At 44.1% G+C, this 21,251-nt stretch overlaps 2 protein-coding genes across 8 annotated transcripts in view; both read left to right on the top strand.

Moving 5' to 3' along the window:
• nf1b (neurofibromin 1b) overlaps positions 1-10,404 on the top strand; it is a 71,573-nt gene extending 61,169 nt beyond the window's left edge. Inside the window, exons 50-58 of one of the 2 annotated variants that reach the window (XM_010901552.5) lie at positions 51-208; positions 378-500; positions 985-1,106; positions 2,097-2,197; positions 2,318-2,460; positions 2,571-2,617; positions 2,710-2,926; positions 4,556-4,673; positions 5,045-10,404. In XM_010901552.5, coding sequence (XP_010899854.4) covers positions 51-208; positions 378-500; positions 985-1,106; positions 2,097-2,197; positions 2,318-2,460; positions 2,571-2,617; positions 2,710-2,926; positions 4,556-4,673; positions 5,045-5,201 — 1,186 coding nt within the window. In that variant the 3' untranslated portion in view covers positions 5,202-10,404. The remainder of the gene's footprint in view (positions 1-50; positions 209-377; positions 501-984; positions 1,107-2,096; positions 2,198-2,317; positions 2,461-2,570; positions 2,618-2,709; positions 2,927-4,555; positions 4,674-5,044) is intronic. The other variant, XM_029120963.2, reaches the window with a different exon arrangement.
• Positions 10,405-10,680: 276 nt separating this feature from the next.
• LOC105028668 (A-kinase anchor protein 1, mitochondrial) lies at positions 10,681-19,431 on the top strand. 6 transcript variants are annotated; one of them, XM_010901555.3, is made up of 11 exons: positions 10,681-10,769; positions 13,309-14,710; positions 15,363-15,529; positions 16,142-16,268; positions 16,383-16,507; positions 16,581-16,758; positions 16,888-17,038; positions 18,251-18,318; positions 18,428-18,501; positions 18,605-18,667; positions 18,790-19,431. In XM_010901555.3, the coding sequence occupies exons 2-11, from the start codon at positions 13,339-13,341 to the stop codon at positions 18,850-18,852; spliced, it is 2,388 nt and encodes a 795-aa protein (XP_010899857.2). In that variant the 5' UTR covers positions 10,681-10,769; positions 13,309-13,338; the 3' UTR covers positions 18,853-19,431. The 6 variants fall into 6 exon arrangements, with proteins under 6 accessions (XP_010899857.2, XP_010899858.2, XP_010899856.2 ...); XM_010901556.5 differs by having other exon boundaries at positions 10,701-10,789; XM_010901554.3 differs by lacking the exon at positions 10,681-10,769 and adding an exon at positions 10,776-10,870.
• Positions 19,432-21,251: the final 1,820 nt, after the last annotated feature.

A 21,251-nucleotide genomic window follows, 5' to 3' on the forward strand; every position in this document is an offset into this window, starting at 1 on the left:
TGAAAGCGCTCGCCTTTCAGAAGGTTGTTGCTCCCTCCCTCTGTGTTCAGGACCCTTCGGGAGAGTCAGCCGTGGACCTCCCCCAAGGTGTCGGAGCGTTACCTGGTGGTCCATTACCCCACGGTGGGCCAGGTCAGCCCCCGCACACGCAAGTCCATGAGCCTGGACATGGGCCAGCCTTCCCAGGCCAACACTAAGAAACTGTTGGGTAAGGCGCCTGTCAGTCATTCTGAGAGAGGTGTTTCAGCAATAGCGGGGTCTTCCAGGGTTCTGAGGGTATCCATGCAGATACTCCGTTTGGGAACATTGTGAATTGATCTTTCGATGTCCTCCTGCTTGTTTAACGTGGTCTGTCTTTTTCTCTGCTGGCTCATCAGGTACTAGAAAGAGTTTTGATCACTTGATATCAGACAGCAAAGCACCAAAGAGGCCGGAAATGGAGTCTGGCATCACCACGCCTCCAAAGATGAGGAGGGTGGCGGAGAACGACTACGAAATCGGTGAGTGTCCAGATCTGTTTTGTGTTTACCTGACACGGCCATAGACTAGCATGACCATTCCTTCATAATCACAAGGACGTCAGCCATCCTTAGAAGGCCAAGAACCCGCTGGATTCCAGCAGCTCATTTGGATTAGAACACTTCCAGGCCGCTCCCCTACATGTCCATTGGTGTTTCATGCTATTAGCAGTGTTGTTCTGTGTGCTTGTTTGCAAAATTGAGGGCCATTAAAGAACACCTTTAAAAAAAACAACACAGAATTCTGTTTTGGTCAGAAGTGTGCTCGATACCCCCTGTGTACACATTTCAATGGGGTTTAATTTGCTGGCCATTCTTACAGTGTTTCATCTGGCGCACCAGCCAGCCAAGGCTGACATTCCATTGGTTTGAGGTGTAACCAGGCATCATTAATGCATATAGCTGTTTTTCATTGACACTGACACACAGTTTTGTTTGGCCCACTTTCTCGTCCCATCTATCTCAGAGTCGACCCAAAGAATCTCCCACCACACCCTCCGAAAGGTGTCTGTGTCAGAGTCTAATGTCCTGTTGGATGAGGAAGTCCTCACAGACCCCAAGATCCAGGCTCTGCTGCTCACTGTCCTGGTGAGATCATTCACTCTGCTCCTCCTACATCTGTCTTTTTTTCTCTCTCTCTGTGTCTCTCTCTGTGTCTCTCTCTGTGTCTCTCTCTGTGTCTGTGTCTCTCTCTGTGTCTGTGTCTCTCTCTGTGTCTCTCTGTGTCTCTCTCTGTGTCTCTCTCTGTGTCTCTCTCTGTGTCTCTCTCTGTGTCTGTGTCTCTCTCTGTGTCTGTGTCTCTCTCTGTGTCTGTGTCTCTCTCTGTGTCTGTGTCTCTCTCTGTGTCTGTGTCTCTCTCTGTGTCTCTCTCTGTCTCTCTGTGTCTGTCTCTGTGTCTCTCTCTGTCTCTGTGTCTCTCTCTGTCTCTCTCTTTCTCTGACTGTCTCCGGGTCACTAATTTAAATTCTACAGACTTTACTGACATGGAAAGTTAGGTTGCTTACATTGACAAAGTATGTATGAAATAAGTCTTTATACACCAGGTGGTTTGAATCCTAGTGTTGAAATTATTGAAAATTCTCTAGGCATGATGTGAAAAACCAAACAAATTGTATCATTAACAATCCCTCAGATTGTGGCAGGAGACCACATGACTGGATGCCAAATATTCACTTTTAGTTTCTTCACCCAATACATATTTGATTTGTTCTTCTTTTTTGGTAAGTGATCATCTGGGGAAGGAATTCTTCTAGGTATTTGTCAATGTACTAGGAAACTCAGCTCTGTCTGCCTCTCAATTTAATTCCATTTTAAAAGCTTTGGTGGCATGGGAAACATTTGTTAACATTGCCAAAGAATATAAAGAATGATGAATAATAATTTAGAAAACTGTAATAAATAACAAGTCAAAACAAAGTGTTATTACACACAAGTTTTAAAAAGGAGGTCTTAATTTTAGCTGTTATTGTCTGTCTCTATCTTTACCTACCTCTCAGTTTCTGTTCATTAGTTGGTTCCTTATTTTAGCATGCAGTTGTGAGTAGACTGACAGTTCCTTCCTGCCCTGCCTCACTATAGGCTACGTTGGTGAAGAATACCACAGACGAATTTGACCAGAGAATCCTGTACGAGTTTTTAGCTGAAGCTAGTGTTGTCTTCCCCAAGGTCTTTCCAGTTGTGTAAGTGTCTACATTTGAACCCGATAAAGCCAATCCCTGTACGCGTGTTTTTTTTTATTCCTGTTAGTGTACAGTACCACGCGTGCTTAGGGCTCACCCATCATGTGGTCTTCTCTCCAGTCACAACCTGTTGGACTCGAAGATCAGCACCCTCCTATCACTGTGCCAGGACCCCAACCTCCTGAACCCCATCCATGGCATCGTGCAGAGCGTGGTGTTCCACGAGGAGTCCCCTCCACAGTACCAGCCTTCGTACCTGCAGAGTGAGGCCACGCCCACACCGTCTCCCCCCCTTCAAAAACAGTCACACCATGGCTTCTGCACCTGGAAGAGGCCTTTTACCACTTCCCTGTTTCTTCTCTTTCTCTCTTAGGCTTTGGGTTCAATGGTCTATGGAGATTTGCAGGGCCCTTCTCGAAGGTGAGCGGACGTGACAAATTCCTCTTTACGGAACGGACGGTTTTACTGTTCGTGTTTGTGACTTCCTTTCCGTCGCGCCCTGTTCCCGACAGCAAACCCAGATCCCGGACTACGCCGAGCTGATCGTGAAGTTTCTGGACGCTCTGATTGACACGTATCTGCCGGGCATCGACGAGGAGACGAGTGAGGAGTGCCTGCGTACGCCCACGTCCCCCTACCCCCCCCCTGTCCAGAGCCAGCTCAGCATCACAGCCAATCTCAACCTCTCCAACTCCATGACCTCCCTGGCCACCTCACAGCACTCCCCAGGTCAGCGTGCACACACACGCACATATGCACGCACACATGCACGCACACGCAGACACACACACTGTGATGTGAGGGATGTGATCTGCTGCGGTAAGGAACCTGAAGGTGCTCCTTGATACCACCCAGTTATTGTGCTGTGTTAGTTAAATTCTGACATGGTGTTTTAACGATTGTTTATGCAAGGTTTTAAGGACAAGAGACAGCGGCCTCTTAATTTCTTTCCGGAGCTGTAAGTGTTCTGATGAAAGACCCGTGGGCTGCTCTAGCATGACATGTCCCCCCGGAGGGCACGGGAAATGGGACATTCACATAATGACAGCTCCGCCCAACACAATGTAGAAACTGTCTTCTCCATTTTCCCATTCAAGTGTTTGGACCACACACTGAAATACTTTTGGCTGTGTGTCAGTAGGTCAGCAAAGTCTGGTGTCAAATTCTTAGAACTTTAAAAGGCAGACTGTATTTTCAGGCAGGGAGTGATTGGTTAGGTGGGTGTGGCTGTGTAGAGAATTTCAGCTAGGTGTGTACTCCAGTGAAAACAATCATTTCCCTATGCTGATCTTACCACTTGAATTTCATAACTAAATGAATCATTGACCTGTTAGCACTTTTTCTTGTTATCTTAATTATATTATTGCCTCGCTTTTCCATTTCACCAATCTGAATGATCAACACAAGCTAAAGAATACACACAATTGAAAATAAATATTCTGCGTGTCCCTGTCCATGTAGAGTTACCCAGTGGGTGGGTTCAGGCCTCTTCTCTTATTGTCTTTGCCTTCAACCCGTTTCGATCTCAATTCATTTTTTAGTATTCATACACATTTCATTTTTTCCTCATGCGTTGTGCTGTTTGTAGTGTTGTTCATCGATTAATCCCATTTGACATCCCAGAGGTCCCACAACGAAGGCTTCACTCAGTCTTACAATGAGCAGGTCATGTCTCAACCTACATTAGTGGTGATATAATGTAGCATTGGTGTTATGCTGTATGTCTTCATCGTTTATTCCATTATTATACTTTTGGAAATGTTTCATAATGTGTCATTTCTTTGTAGTTAAAATAGAAATGTCTCCATATTGTAAATAGAATTTGGAAATAAATTGAATTGACCCAATTGACGGGAGTACTTTGAATCGTCAGCTTATAGACATGAGAATGCTCAATTATTTATTTTTTATCATGGTTATCATTTCCGTCATTCTCAAGTAACTGCCCAGTGTTTCCAGGTTTCTGTGAAATATTAGCTGTAATTACTCACAATAATTAGTAACTTTGTTTCTTTTCCAATTTTTTATTAAGTATGTTAAAGAGTGTATTTTCTATGTATGAATGGTGTGGGTGTAGCAGTTGTACAGAATGAGCCCCATTCTTGCCTGGACTTGCTATTTGGCACCTGAAATTCCTGAGGAGGTTGAGATTGAATTTCAGCAACACACGAGAATAGAACAGGTCAACGAAAATGTGGATGTGAATATTACTTTTTACAAGTGAGATTTTCACTGGGCAGTTACTTCAAGTTTGATTACCTTTTGTTTTGTTAATCATGTTGCTCTTTGTTTCCTGTCATTCCTCTTTGGGTTTCCATGGTCATTCATTCCTGTTTCTTTCCCACTCTGTCTGCGAAGCTTCTCTGCCTTGCTCTAAGTCTGCCGTTTTCGGCCCACACCTCGTCCAGCCAGGTATTACAGCCCCTCCTCCCCATGCTGTTCCTCACTCCCAGGCACAAGGCACAGCCTCTCAGAGGTGTGTGGGGGGGTAGCCGAGGCCCATCACAAAGCCCAACAATACTACTGGTGTTTGTGATGGAAGTTCATGTGCATTTGTTACATTTACATTTGTGTCAATATCCAAAAAACATCTGGCTTGTTTGGTCAAAACAGAACCGCTATGTAGGACAGATATTTAGCATGTTTTCAGCCATGGGTTCACTACTCCCTCTGCTGTTGGCTTATTGTATTTATCAACACAGAGGATCCCTATGTGGTTTTAAAAGTATTCATATGAAGATTGATCAGCCATGGTTTTTCAGTCAGATAACTCAAAAGTGCCAGCGGCACTGTGGAATAATGTATTTCCTTGACGTTACGCCTGACGTTGCGCCTGTCCTCTGGCAGGTGTCGACAAGGAAAACGTGGAGCTCTCTCCGACAACGGGTCACAGCAACAGCGGGCGCACGCGGCACGGCTCCGCCAGCCAGGTCCAGAAGCAGCGCAGCGCCGGCAGCTTCAAACGGCCCAGCATCAAGAAGATCGTATGAGAGGGGCCCTCTGAGGGGCCAGCCACGCCAGTCACCATGCTGCACCTCCAACCGCACTTCTGTCTCCGTCATTCTGTCTAGATCAGCCTTGATTCTCACTCCGTTTGGTGTTCCCCCCCCTTCTGTCTCCGTCATTCTGTCTAGATCAGCCTTGATTCTCACTCCGTTTGGTGTTCCCCCCCTTCTGTCTCCATCATTCTGTCTAGATCAGCCTTGATTCTCACTCCGTTTGGTGTTCCCCCCCTTCTGTCTCCGTCATTCTGTCTAGATCAGCCTTGATTCTCACTCCGTTTGGTGTTCCCCCCCTTCTGTCTCCGTCATTCTGTCTAGATCAGCCTTGATTCTCACTCCGTTTGGTGTTCCCCCCCCTTCTGTCTCCGTCATTCTGTCTAGATCAGCCTTGATTCTCACTCCGTTTGGTGTTCCCCCCCTTCTGTCTCCGTCATTCTGTCTAGATCAGCCTTGATTCTCACTCCGTTTGGTGTTCCCCCCTTTCTGTCTCCGTCATTCTGTCTAGATCAACCTTGATTCTCACTCCGTTTGGTGTTCCCCCCCTTCTGTCTCCATCATTCTGTCTAGATCAGCCTTGATTCTCACTCCGTTTGGTGTTCCCCCCCTTCTGTCTCCGTCATTCTGTCTAGATCAGCCTTGATTCTCACTCCGTTTGGTGTTCCCCCCCCTTCTGTCCAGTCAGACATATTTGCTTGACGATCAACATATATTGAAGAACTCTATGAATACGATGCATTATTTTTGCAGTTTTGTTCATGAAAAATGAATCTGCCTGGGGTTTTTTTATGTTGTGTGTGTTTTTTTTTTAAGTACAGAATCTTTTGTTTTTTACAGCATTAGTTAAAAGAAAACTGACAACACAGCAGAAACAGTAGAGATCCCACCTGAAGCCATGTCATTGGTTGTTGTCTCGCCTCCTTGTCTTTTTGTATCACAATGACAGTGTTAGAAGAACATTTCTGTATTTGCACAATCGTCTGTAATTCAACCTGCCTTTGAAGTGTTGTTAGTAGAAGGACATAATTTCTTCAGTTTGAGAAAGCTTTGCCAACGGGGCTAAACTAGATCAAAGGACAAGTGATTCCTCTCATTGGGACACATGAAGATAAAGAGGGATTGGACCTTGCGACCCAGGGTTGAGGAAAGGATTGCCTCTTGCCCACCAGGTTAACACTACCATTACACACACACACACACACATCAGTATGGTGGAAATGGAGAAAACCCTGTTTTAGAACATCAGAAAGCGTGGCCAAGAATAGACACTAGTGTTTTCCTGTGTTGTGCTTGTGGGGAATGGACTATGGAGTGTCTGGGGTGATCTAATGATGGCCAAGCCATGTGTCCTTATTGGTTACTGATTGTCAAAGCTATGGGGATTAGTTTTGATTAGGGAATATTTATATTCCCATGATGTCTTTGGGAGGTGGGGGGGGGGGTTGTTGGACAGTGCTGTTGGATATCATCAGTTTTCAGAGCTATAGCTTTTAATCGTTTCATGACTTTATTTTCTATAACACTATGTCAGGTGTAACTTGAAGAGGACTAATCTGGAGATAAACAAGATCAGACCGTGTCCTGTGGTCAAATTGGAAATATACTGATGTAGTGGTAGTCTTTCAATAATAATGTCTCATTCTTGCTCACTCTTACTGTAAACACACAAGAGATAGGCTGTTTTTGTTCATTGTGTGCCTTTTCTAGGGTTTTCAGAGGTTTATAATGAAATAACAAATGCAATCAGCGATACAGGTACTACTGTAGATGGTGATTCTGTATAAATGTATATTTATATACAGTTACAAGTATTGTAAACATTACATTCTGAAAGTATACAGTCATTACTAATCTGCTGCCTGATACCAATTGCCCTGTGTGGTTAAATATTCATGGAAAACATTGCTAACATTCTGTACCTCGTGTCAAAACAACTATTCCCATAGAAATTCCATGACACTAGGGACCAGATTTGCTGAGTGTTTGCATCTAATCGTGTTGCACCTGATTTTTTTTAAGAATGAATGAAATGTTTGTTGGAACAGTGATGATTAACCTTTGTTTGTGTCAATGAAAGAGGACTCCTTGTCTTTACCATTGTGGTGTCTGAGCGCACAAACATCTCCATTGAGGTCATGTTAATGTTGAAGTAGTGCGTTTTCATTTTCTGCTACAAACTGAAAGAATAACAGACCTCGGGTGGGTTGTTTGAACAAGTCTAAAACCTACATTGGCAAATGACATCCATGTAGTTTTGTGATGTTTACGTAGAAGCATAATTAATTGGCTGATGACCTGGATGAAGTTACAGTACGTAATCATTCCTTAACCCATAGGAAGTGCTACCTAGTTGACTATTTCAAAAGGGGTTATTTCTAAATGGTCATACCTGTGTTAAAATAGATTTTTGGAACTGGAGTCCTCTATCATTCTCTATGGTTTATCTTTGTCTTTTATTTTTATTTTGCCCAAATTGATGCCAATTATATTTTGGTTGAAAAGCTTTAGTAAATCTGCCCCGGTTCATGATGTAAATAGTAACAATATTTATTTGTTGTAAAGTATTTGCAATTACATAGTTATGATTTATTTTAGATTTGACTTTGAATTTTTCATTTCAAAAAGCCTGTTTGTAATTAGAAAAGATGTAAGATTTGAAATATGGATTGGACTACAGAACAGGGTTTGTAATCACCTCAAAACCCATACCTACTAATGCTCACTATCTTAACAATCAGCATAATGGAAAAACAAGAAAACATGGAAGGTTTAGGCATCTAGAGACGATGGTCTGGCTGTCTGCTCTCCGATAGGATAACTGTGTGTGTTAAGAATACAACTGAACAGGGTGTTATTGGCTGTTTTTGCCTTTGTCTTCCCCTCATTAGTCTGTAGAGTAATTAATGTAAAGGTCTAGGCGCGGGTCAGTTCCATGATGCAGTGCAGCCAGCTCCGGGACGCCGCACCAAAGACTAGCTTCCACAAGCAAAAGGAAAATGCCAATCTGTTTTACCATCATTTACTTTGTCTCTGAGCCTTTGCAGTTCATCCAACAGGGCTTGCTCTGAGACCGAGCATTCGGTAAACCCTAAAGACTTTCCTTTTAATAACGACATGGTGCAGTTTAAGCAGCACAGGAGTCCTTTTCCATTTCTGGTGGAGCTTGGTTCTTAATTTCTGCTGTTTGAGATTGTGTAGCAAGAAACAAACCAGTGCCATACACTGAGTCTGTGAAGTAATGTTTTGGAAGCTTGAGCCAACTCCAGAATGTTTTTGTAAGTGTGCTTGTTGTCACATTAACATTTATGTTAATCATGGGGTCAGACACAATCCTGTTAGTGTTTTTTTGTTCGTTTTTTTTTTTTACTTGCATTTGCTACAGAGAGTGCTTGCACGTGGGCCTGGTGTGTTATGTAAACTGATTAGAAGTCGGTGAGAGGAGAGGGATGAAATGAGGACTGAACGTTTGTTTAAAAAAACTGCGTGAAGTGAATGTTTTACAGGCCATTTTTATTTGTCACATATCCTGCCATCTTAACAATCAGTAACCATGCTCAACCATACATTTGTTTTCCTATTCTATTCATCTGGCTTAGATTGGACATGATGACCAGAAAATGAACAATGTGCACACTTAGTTATTTCTTTCCAAATTTAAAGTATGTTGGTGCTGTTGAGAGTTAATGAACCATATATGTAAAGAAGTTGATTTAAATGCTTAGATTTTGTTTACAATTGTTATCATATACTTGAATCAAGAGGATATAAGTCTAGAAGAAGCAGTTCCTCTATAGAAAGGGACAAAAACAATGCTTTCAAAAGTATAACGGAACAAGTTCACCAAACACAATCAACAAGATTTCAAAAGCTCTAATGTGAAGGAAACCAAAGTTAAGGAAATGCAAAGTAGTATACACAAACTATTAAACTACTGGTGTATTATTCTTTTATTTTAAACAGTCCTCTGAGAAGTATAATGTCATGTAATAATCTAGAATTTACAGTTTGCTTTCATAGACATGATCAAAGTAGTGAAAGAGAGATGGACCAAGCTATGAATCCATGCAAACCACAATGTTAGATTTTCCTTATGTATGTTCTTTTTGTACAGTTAATGGTGGTTAAAACTGCAGCATCCTTCATAATGTGCTTTGATGTGTGTATCGTAAATGTATCAATTCCTCTTTTTTTCCTGTCCTCATCAAACTTTTATGAACGTTATAGATCTGTTTCTAGCTTGTGTTTTCAGGGATAACTCCAACTGTTTGTTTATTTTATTTTACAGTATAAACCAGACAGAGCACACTTTGATAACTGTATCTTCAATAGACCCCTTCTCCTTGTCTTCAGAAAGGGTAGGCCAGAAGTATGTTTGCCTCACTTTTACTTAATGGAAATGTGCCACTCTAAAGAACTGAAAGAAATTTGTTCACATACAATTTGTAAGATTTTGAGTGAATTGAACATTTCTCAAGTACTGGACTCACTTAAAGGCTCTAAAATATACTAACTGCAGCTCAGGAGAGAGGTATACAGATAACATTAACCACTTTGTTCAATGCAAGGATACAGAAACCTGCTTTTATCAACATTACTTTAATATACAGTAATGGCCATTTGGTCTTCCTATTAAAATGGTGAAGCATAGAAATAATATCTGACATTTTGCACCCTGCCGCCTGTTATCACACCAGTAACAGAAGTAAGCATTGGGAGCCAATAGTCTCTGAAAGGTGGACTTGTATATGTGTTGTGGGTTTAATGATTCTCTTAATTCAACTGACTTGCGCTAGTGTGATATCTCCTAATCTAGCACACATCTCAAGGTTATGCAAAAATATTTTGAACCATTGGCCACTGTTTTCATTTTTTTCCCCTAATTTTTTTATTCAGTAAGCTCCACCTCTGTAAATAATTTTGTGTAAAAATTGACAAAAGTATATTTACTACACTGTAAATACATGTGATTATATATTGTATTATTTTGCTTTTTGTAAAGCAGTTAGTTGCTGTACATGTAAACATACAAATTGAATTCTAGTGTTAGTAATGATAACCTCTTCATGTCACTGCATTATGTCATTATATATTGAGGAAAATAAAGGTTTAAAGTGAGGATATGGATGACCGTGTACTAAATCACAGCTCGGTTGCTGTCCCCATCTGACATTTACAGATGTTGCCCTAATAAAGATAATTGCTGTCCAACCTTTGGCTGTTGGTATCTTACTTGCAAATAATGGCGTATATTTTTACTAAAATGTGGGTTTGATGCGTGAACAAAATAGCGTGAACCTCCCTCTGCAGCAATTTGAAGTTAAAGAAAGGGATTCCTGCTACTCCGCCATAAAGAGCATCTGCTTGCACTTAAACCATAAACAGCAGAAACGGTAGAGAAAGGAGACTTGGAAAAGCGCCTTAATTGTTGGGGGCGGGGTGGGTCACCCATATCTGCTTATAGGTTGCGTTCTCGTTTGTTGCGGTCCACCAGATTGCCATATTGGTCTTCCTAGGCAATAATATCGCGAGATTTGACGGGCCGTTGTATTTGGACCAAACCTGAACTTCCCAGAGTGAGTGCTTGCTTGAGCAGGTGGGGACTTCCAAGGTAGCTAGACTAGAACAACATTAGTGGGCTTTTAGCTAGATAACTAAACAGGATATTAAAAGCTTGGTGAGTAGATCTCTAGCTGGCCGCCTTACCATGTGTATTTGGCTTCATCTTGCACCTGTGCCAGCGTCATTTTCATCTCTGACTATGGAAAGAAGCCAGAACAAACGCTCGATTGCTTCCAGCAATATGATGCATGATTGCAAACATTTCTGCTCGGAGGTTGCTAGCTAATATTTAACTTAATAGCGAGCTAGGATATCTGCACAACTGTGATAAAAGTCTGAAGGACTCCGTCTGGTTCTGCATATATTTTACCTAAAGTGTTAACCTAATGAAATGACGAAACAATTTTCACTTTGTATTAAAACTTAAATTTCTCTTAGAAAAAGTTGGTGAACCTTGATTACCAAAATGAAGTGTACACATCATGTAGCCGGCAAACGATTATTAGAACTTTGGTCTCGTGTTCTTTGCATGTAATTAAAACGTCAAATGTGTAACTTCACTAAACATTGGACGTATTTGCACGTCAGAACACTTTTTTGGGGATTACGTTTTGAATTGTCCATTAAGTGTGTAACTTCTGCTGGGTTGTCATGGCTCAAATAAATAACAGCAATTATTTATCATGTTTACTTTTTATTATAAGACTCGCATGCTGTTTCCGATATGAACTGCCACTCATTTTCCAGATTGACCTTTCCACAACGTCACTGGTGATATTGCTTCCAAACTCCGTGGTGGTGGTAAACCATTAATTAAAAAGTTTATAAATCGCTTAATGTATAAAATAATATGTAAGCCAATTTATAAGGTGATATACATCTAGCACGATTACCTAAAGCAATCGCTAATCTTTAGAATTAATACTTCACTGCAACGATGTTTGTGCTTCAACGCGTGGAAGCACTAACCACCAATGCTGTCGGAATTGGTATGATAACGTTTTACTTCCCCAAGCAGAATCTTCAGCCACTCTCACTTCGAATCATGGCCATACTTGTTTTGACTTAAAGCGACAACTAATTACTAAATGTTCCTCGATCCTTTTATGATAATTAGCTATAGGCATTAAATATGTTTTTAGATGCGTAGCATTGTCAAAGTTACAGCCGTTTTCCCTTATGACTTACTGTCTTGTCTTTCGTCCCACTACCTTCATTCAGTTTGTTAGTCATTATCAACATTGTTCCAACGTCTTGGAACGTTTTAAGAATTGACTGAAATCCGGCGCAAAATATACTATAGTCGAAGACCACAGGTGTGGTCCCTTTCTTTTTGTCAGAGCAGAGGAAGGCAAAGCTCTGCAGTCAGTGGGCTGCATCGTCGGCCTATCAACTTTCCTGTTGGTTATGGTGACCAGAGAGGATGCCCTGTAAATGGAGATGATAGAACACGCCTCTTGAACCTGCTTGGTGGTCAAGTTGTTAGGTTCATCTTCATCTCCCATCTCCCACATTAGTTTTCCTACGTTCATGAGCCGCTGTAGCGTTGTCACATTTGTTTTCAGATTTTCCTTTTCTTTATGGTTAATGTTCCTTCTTTGGAAATTGAAACAAATGTAGAAATATATAAATGCCTTCTTCCTAGTATAAAAATGAGTGCAACAGTATTTTCACATGGTGTCATTTTGCGGTCATGTAACTTCTTCAGCCTACAGTATGTGTTGAGAATAAGCACCCAGACGGTCTTGTCTTCCAGCTAGTCACGCAACCACCCGCTGAAACTTTGCGTACACTGTAGGACTGGCATGCCTGGCGAGAGACGTTGCCAACTTGGTGATATGCCAAAGTCTTAAAGTCACAGGCTTGAGAGGAACTGCAGTGAAGCCTGTGCTGCTTTTTCATTGTACAGGCAGATTCTGGGAGGGAATGGCTTGCCTTTCACTGACACGTCTTTTAGTAATGCTCCGCCCAAAGGCCGTGGGTGAACCTGCATGTAGGACAGCCTATCAGGATCTGTCCATACTGCAGAACAACACTTCTTGCTACCTATGTTGTATACTTTGTTCTGTGGCAAAAATAAAAACTGAAAGCGTTTGGTAATTACTGGTGGTTTTTGATATGTAGGAGATGTAGCCTGTTCGCTATATGGCTGCTAATAAAAGGAATGGGTGGCTTCCCCTCCCACTAGCCAATGAGTGTTTAATTCCTTTTGTGAGGCTTTGCATTACCAGTTTGCTATCGGGGCCCTTGTCCTCAGACCCAGCCACCCTGGGTGACCTGCTGCAGAGGGTGACACCTGAGCTTTGTTGGCTGTAATCAGATGCTGTCATCCTGGCCTGGCTGGTAATGGGATTGCTGCTCAGATGGCTGGTGTGTAGGGAGACTGATAGGTTTTTCTGGCTTAACAAGAATGGTGTGGTTATGCTCCCTCACTGGAGGTTATCATTAGTGCTTCGGATTCACACGTTTCTATACCAGCCACCACCAAAGTGGCTGGGAGTTATTGCGATTTGTCTCTGTGGTGTAAAGTTGTGTCTGTCTCTTTATGTTCAGGTGTTGCTGTAAGCAGCCGGAGCTTTGGAAATGGCATTGAGGCTTCCGTCCGTTCTGACCCTCTCCCTGTCGGGAGCGTTGGCATTCCTGGGTCTCTGGTGGTACACCTCTCGGAAGAAAGGTCATACTGACGAGGGTGACGCGAAGGACAAGATGGCGGCAGACCGAGAGCACCTCTTGTCCTCCGCCAGCGAGGAAGCCGCCGGTGTGGTGGGTAACAGCTGCTCTACCGGGTCGGGTGGCGACGAGTGCGCGGCGAGTCGGAGGTGGTTGGTGGAGCGGGAGCCTGTTCATAATGCAGACTACCCTGAAGCAGCAGGGCTGGGTTCTTTCCCGCTCTGCCCCCCGCAACCTGTGGAAAGGGCGTTTGCAGGGTGTCTCCGTGGCAGCCTGGATACAGCCACAGTGGAGCCTGTCACTGAGAGCTCAGAGTCTTCCGCCGAAGGTTACCCAGAGACCTCGCCCAGTAGCCAAGGTCAACAGGGGCCTGAGAGGGATATGTCATTAAAAATGAACCACCAGCCACCCTGTGATGAGGAGCAGGTCACCTCCCTCTGTGTCCTAGGCGATGGGAAGTCCGATGTATCTGGCATGAGTGCCTGCTATAAGCCCCCAGCGCTGGAGAGCGTTCCAGACAGCGCCTCAACTGAAGAGCCTGCAGAGGAGGTTAGAGAGGACCCAGAGGGGGAAGTCGGAGAAGAGAAGATGTCCATGCCTTTCGCAGAGACGAGGCCTCCGATTGATCTGGCTGAGAACCTCGTCTCCAAAGACGACCCACCCGATCTGTCTGCTTTGGAAGAACTGGTCTGCGACTCCAGTCTACTGGACGACACCGGTCCGGCTTCCCCCAGCCACCGCTCTCTCAGCCAGGTGACCCCCCCCGGGCAGCCAGTGGTCATTCCGAGGTCACCCCAGAAGAAGGACCAGTTTGAGGAGTGTGAACTCAGCCGGAGCGACACGCTGGAAATGAGACATTTGGCGTCCGGTCTGATCACTGACGTGGTCACAGCAGCACTGAATCAAGTAATGCAGGAACAGACCCTGTTGGAACTTGTCCAGAGCAGAGATCCCTGTGCAGACCACCTCTCCATGGATGACAGCCAAATGACCCACCTACTGCCCAAGGATCAGTGTTCAGGAACAGGCAGTGAGAAGGCCCGTTCATCTCCTGCAGTCTGTGAGGATGTAAAACTTGATTGCTGTAGGTCAGGTGGGTCTGAGCTGGCAGAGCTGGCAGATGTGGATTCTGGCTCTAGTTCGGCTCAGTCTGAGGAGAGCTCCAGTGGCGAGGACTTGAGCCCCAGAGTAAGCCCGCAACCACCCAGAGAACAAGCTGAGGGACCGGGGACCACCCGCATGGCCCACATTAACGGTCACGGGATGGAGAATGTGGCTGTTTCAGGTGAGCCAACTCCAAGCAGGTTTTCAATTTGTCGTAATGTATGATCCTCTTGTTTGGCGGGCCTGCCCACCTCCATAGCTTCACCCACAGGCTGATGTGAAGGGCGGCTGAGTGTGTCGATTGGCCCTTGTTATATGTTTCGTAATGCTACTGACCATGAGTGAATTCAAACATGAGTTGGTTTCTGGGTGTATTTGGTCATCTGTGTGTTCAAAAGGCAGAGACTTTTTGTCCCCTCAGTATATGTCGTTTTATTGATTTCAGTTCTAATCCGCTCTTTTGAAACCAACTGCCGCTTTCCCGATATACACTGAATTCACACATTGTGTAACGACTTAACATACGGACAGAAAATGATAATCATCTTATTACTGGGATAAGTCACTGCCCCTTTGACACTTTAAGGCCCAAGATAAAAAGGACTTAAATGTTGATTCATGTCATTGTACAAAATGAGGGACCAGCTCGTTGTCTTTCAGGTCAGTGGAATTCCACTGGTTTAGGGTTTAAAATCTTTGTGCTGCCTTTAGTCCCGGTTGGAGAACCCGTTATCTTTCTGTCCTGTTACGGCGCTGACGTTGCGTGTGTTTAGTTGGCCGCTGTGTTTGCCAGGGTACTGTGTGTTTTAGTGACTGATCCGTGCTGCCCCCAGGCCCTGGTGTGAACAGCGTGGACTCGGCCCACAGCCACTGGGAGCATAGTAACCGTGCCAGTCCTCTAAGTCAACTCCTGAACACCGGTCAGCCAAATGAAAAATACAACAACAACTGCAGCAGCAGCAGCCAGACTCCAACTGTCTGGGAGATAGAGGTGCCAAAGGTAAGTCTCCCTGTTTAATGATGCAGCCACACTGATTCCCGGAGAACAAACCAAATTAGGACCCTGTCGTTTCTGAGTCCGTGCACACGCGAGGTGTCGCCTTCAGAAGTTCAGCTTGACGTGTTTGGCCTGTGAAGTGGTATGGACGTGGACGCGTTCTCTCTGCTGACCTTCAGCATAAGGACTCATTGAGGAAGCTGAAGGTGAGATGGACCGCTTCAGTGGCACTGACCTGGGTACAGTCTCTAATTCACATGTCTGTGATACTAGTTTGGTGACACTGACCTTGATACAGTGTCTAATAAGAATCCTACTGCTTGTCTGCTGATGGCATTCTCTCCTCAGGTTCCCACTCAAGCGGACATGTCACACACACACACACACACACACACACACACACACACACACACACACACACAGAAACCTCTACTTCCAATTACTCTGAGAGGTGCTCAGTGGTATTGGTTACATCTGAGCAAGCTGAGCCCATGTTGTTATCAGAGAGGACAGCCTGGAAGGCATAGGTGCCTCTCGGAGAGGGACAAACCCACATTCTTGTGTGGCAGCCAACCTGTTGGTAATTCTGTCTTTGTATCCTGCCGTTTCCCCCAGCATCTTGTTGGGAGATTGATTGGGAAGCAGGGCCGATATGTGAGCCACCTGAAAGAGACGTCCGGGGCCAAGGTCTTCATCACCACCCTGCCTTACACCCAAGAGGTCCAGATCTGCCACCTAGAAGGTGAGAGCACAACACCCCTCGGCTCTCCACGACAGGACGTTGCTTTAGTCCGGAGCTTCGTCCCGTCACCAGGCCCCTGGTGGTCCTCTCAGTCTGGGCCTGTGTTCCCTCCAGGGTCAGAGGAGCAGGTGGGTTGCGCTCTGGAGCTGATCAGGAAGAAGTTCAAAGATCTAGACGTCACCAACTGTTCCGTCCGACCTCCAGTGGCCGGCCTCCCCTCTCTCCCCGTCACGTCCTGGGTATGTCTGTCGAGCTTGGCTGGAGGGCTGCGTGTCGTTCCGGGACTCAAAGCCCTGTTCCTGTGTCCCTCAGCTGATGCTTCCCCATAGGTTGACGGTGGAGGTGACAGTGGTCCTGGTGGCATCGGGGAACTACGTCTTCCTCCAGCAGCACACCCACCCCACCTTCCACGCCCTCCGCAGCCTGGACCAACAGATGACCTTGTGCTACTCTCACCCAGGCTGCCCAGCCCTGCCGGCCCCATTGGAAGGTGGGTCAGTACATCCAGGCCCCCCCCCGACACACTTCTGATGAACCATCATCCTGTGCTGGTGTTGTTCACGTTAGCAGATGCCCTCTCGCTCACTTTCGTTTTCACTTACGCCACACACACACACAGTGGGAGTGATCTGTGCGGCCCAGATGCCTGAAGGAGCCTGGTGGAGAGCACAGGTGATCAGCTACCACGAAGACACCAGGGAAGTGGAGCTCCGCTACGTGGATTACGGTGGCTATGACCGGGTGAAGATCGACACCCTGCGGCAGATCAGGTGAGGTTTCCTCACTGTGTGGAACCCCAGTATAACAGGTCAGGTGAGGTATCCTCACTGTGTGGAACCCCAGTATAACAGGTCAGGTGAGGTATCCTCACTGTGTCGAACCCCAGTATAACAGGTCAGGTGAGGTATCCTCACTGTGTCGAACCCCAGTATAACCGGTCAGGTGAGGTATCCTCACTGTGTGGAACCCCAGTATAACCGGTCAGGTGAGGTATCCTCACTGTGTGGAACCCCAGTATAACAGGTCAGGTGAGGTTTCCTCACTGTGTGGAACCCCAGTATAACAGGTCAGGTGAGGTTTCCTCACTGTGTGGAACCCCAGTATAACAGATCAGGTGCGGTATCCTCACTGTGTGGAACCCCAGTATAACAGGATTAAGGTTCACTAGTCCCAAGGCCATTTTTAAATGCATTAACAGACCAACCCACTGCTTTTTCAGCTAAACTTTTCTCTACCTCTGACCACTGTCTCCATCAAACAAAGCAAATGCCAAGACATTTATAAAATATCGAGGCAGAACGGCTGTAAAATGGATGTTGTCCTGCAGAGAAAATCCTTATAATAAATATGCTAACAATGTTTAACTCACATTGGCTCAACAGAAGCTCGTCCAGGTTGTCTTTTAATTGTCTATTTTGTGCTAACTCTTCAATAGCTAATGTTTTAACATTGTCTCAACTGGGGCTGGCTGGACGTTTCTCCTACCTGTTAGTCCGTGACAGATGAAGAAGTTCACCCAGAAGAGAATTCTGATTAAGTAATGTTCCTACCCTTAATCTTATGCCGGTTGAGTTCTGTTAGTTTTGATAAAAATGCATGAACTATGCAAATCACGCTAGCTACCATACTGAGGAAGGAGGCTCCATATGGGAGAATAGGCTTCTGCAGATACAGAATCTGTTGACTGGCCCAATGGACAGAGAGACATGAATTGTACATCAAGGAGAATTAACTTGGTTGGCTGTTGTTCCTCCATGAGTAATTATTGTAGTCTTTCCAATGTGATGTCAAAGTGGGTTCTCCTAATAAAGCATTATCCTGCACCTGAATGGCTTCAGATGGGTTCCTATTTGATATGGCCAGTAAATGTTAAATTTGTCCAGCTAATTAAAATCTGAATAGACATTTGGCAAGCACACTTCTTTTCTAATGGGGCAAATGCTTGGACTTCTATTGATAATGAAGACTCTCTCTTCCCACAGGTCTGATTTTGTTTCTTTGCCCTTCCAAGGGTCTGAAGTGATATTGGAAAATATTGCCCCGCTACCAGGTATGATTGCGTTGCTGCTCTTTATTCTCTGATTTAGGAAAACAAAATGACAGCAGCGTGTTCCCATTAATATAACCCCTCATTCTCTGATCTTCTCCTTTTGTACCAGGAGAAGAGGAGTTTTCAGCTGCATCCAAGTGTGCCCTGGAGGAGATGACTCAAGGATTGGCAGTACTGGCGCAGGTAGACCAAGCAAGCCTGTGAATCTGTCTCCGGCTGATGTAGAGCGCTGTGCCGTAAAGCGTGCCCGCCTCTGTTCTGACCCCATGTACCCGCCCCCTCCCAGGTCACCAGCTGTCACCCCACTGGCATTCCTCTGGTCCAGCTCTGGAGAACGGAAGGGGAAGGGGTATGCCCCCCTGTTGTTCATTATGAGCCATGCAAGCACCTCTGTTTGTATGCACTGTACAGATGGATTGGAACGTGTTCTAATATGCTGACGTTGCTAATGTTTCTGTCTCGTTCTTCCAGTTAGTGTCCGTGAACCGAGCCCTGGTGGACAACGGACTGTGCCGTTGGGTAGACAGCCCCTGACTGAAGACCAATCCTGGCCCTGTTAAGATGCTTTTGAAAGGCGTGCCTCCCTTCTGAGTTGAGCACAGATCCGCACGTGACTGGTTATGTGTTAGTAATGTTAACATCCTCTTACTTCAGCAGTCTACCAGTTATTTATATATATATTTTTTTTTACCATCGATAAGAAACAACACATTTCTGAATGATCCAAACAGGGCCCCTGTCTTTCCTGTTCACCTCATCAGTCTGTCCTCTGGCTTGCTACCCCACTGGGAACAATCCTGTCATCCCAGTGAACCCTCGTAATTCGGTCTGAGTTATTTCATTTCTGAGGTTTTGTTTTATTTCCCCCCTTCTGTAAATGTTCAAAAATCATTACATAGTTTGGCCATATGTTTGATTGGTCCCTGTCATCCCTACCCCACAAATTACTATCTTTTCAGTGTATAAAATTCTGTAAAAAAATGAAATACCGATGAGCAATTGGTACTAAGACTTCTGTTCATAGCCCTGGACTAATGGTGTAGGATGTACAGTATAGCCGCGGTCTAAAAATGTATTGACTTCAGTCAGACCTCAATAAATGAATGCATATAGTACGTTTTGTGTTTTCTTTTTTTTAACTCTTGTCCTAACTAAATTGCTCGGCTCTGTAGAGGACCCATGAGTCACTGGAGTGTCTCCTGAGGTCCTTTCTTCTAGTGTTGGTTTCTTCTCTAAAGGGAGAACTCTAGTCATGTATATGTCTCTGATGTTTGTTAAGTAGATGATGTTCCTTCAGGGGCCTGGGAATGAGTAAACATGATGACCTAGTCCATCCAGTAGATGGCGCCTAATACTTAATTTTAGCAATTCCTGTGTCCGAGCGCTTGGCAAGAAGGGTTACAGATTCTCGAAAGGGCGAAAAGCAATCTATTAACAGATGAATCTCTAAGGAATGAGATTACCAATTTAAGTTTTAGTTTGTGTACTCAGTTTCCAGTTATTTTGTATGTTTGTCAGGCATCTTGTTAGGCCCACTGTTCAAAGCTGCTGAAGTCTTTACACTAAAGACCTCATACAATTTATAAGCAAGAAATCATGCCAGTGTTGGTGTCTGTTGGAAAACAATTTTTAAATCCTTTTGTATTTATTTTCATTTCCATGTTTTAATTTACCAGTCAACTGATACTTCAGAAGACATTTGTTTGCCTTCCTCCTGTTTTTTTGTCTTTTTCTTACCCATTTTAGTCCTTTATTTCATCAGCTTCTATCCAGGTTTTGTTTTTGGGGAGGATGTTAGTTTTATTTTTTCATGGGTTGGTTCACCCAAAATCCATTATTTTTTGGTGCAGTTTTAACAGAATGAAAATCTCTTAAGTATAAATATGATCTACCAGAAACTGTAATTGTATCATGAACTGACAAATTTGTAGCTTGGATTCCCTTCCTATTTTGTTCTATTCACTATAATTGACAGTGTCTGTGGAGTAGCCTGAAGACTGAGTGACAGTTGTTTCTTCCAGCCTGCTGTCTGGGCATTTCAGTGCCGAAGTCAAAGTTGTTCTTCTAATAGGATAAAAAAAGTGGAGGGGGTTGGGGACGATTGCAAAAATCACCTGTGGTGTACATTAATTTTCAAGCAAAGGCCTCTTGATAATGCAGCAGCATGCACTCTTTGGTGTTTTTGATGAGACTAATTAAAGGCGTGTGGCATGTAAAAAAAGATAATCGGAGGGCAGGTCTGTGAGGAGCCTCATCCAAGACCCCCATTGATTAATGAAGTCACACTTTGTCATTCCCCATTATCTCTGCTGCTCATAATAGCACACTCACTCACCCACCAGCAGTGGGAAGAGATTGAAGGATTAGCCAAAGTCTCCTCACTTTGAGCTCCATAAATGCTCTCTTTAGTCATGATGTTTAACTCAAGTCAGTGCTACTCGCCATGATATTTTGATAGTGTTGCTGTGGAATAATTGTTTTATGTTACGGAATTCTAATATAATGAGAAAGAGTTAGAAAAGTAAATGTATTACAGCTGAGACAAGGAACTAGCCATGTATTTAAGATAAACAATGAACGCAACTACTTTGTATAGAATAGTATTTTCCTTTAAACAATATCTTTTTTTCTTTTATCTAAGAGGGCCAATAGTACTTTATCCTGAAATGATTCTACTGGATATTCTTGTATAGTTACTTGTGGATGGCTAACCAGCACAGGTGCAATTGATTAGTCGATCAATCCTGGGACCTTATGTAGGACACAGGTGTGCTGGGAGTTAATAAGAGCATGGGGAGCTGCTGATGCTGTATTTTGGGGTTTTCCTGTTGGCAAAAGATACATGGAAGTATTTCTTTGTCATCCATAATCGGGGGTTGTTTTTTGATGAAGTTTCAAATGACCTGATAAAAAGAACTTGAACTTTTATGGTA

Source organism: Esox lucius, chromosome 7 (assembly GCF_011004845.1).
Source record: "Esox lucius isolate fEsoLuc1 chromosome 7, fEsoLuc1.pri, whole genome shotgun sequence".
In the NCBI taxonomy this organism is placed as follows: Eukaryota; Metazoa; Chordata; class Actinopteri; order Esociformes; family Esocidae; genus Esox; species Esox lucius.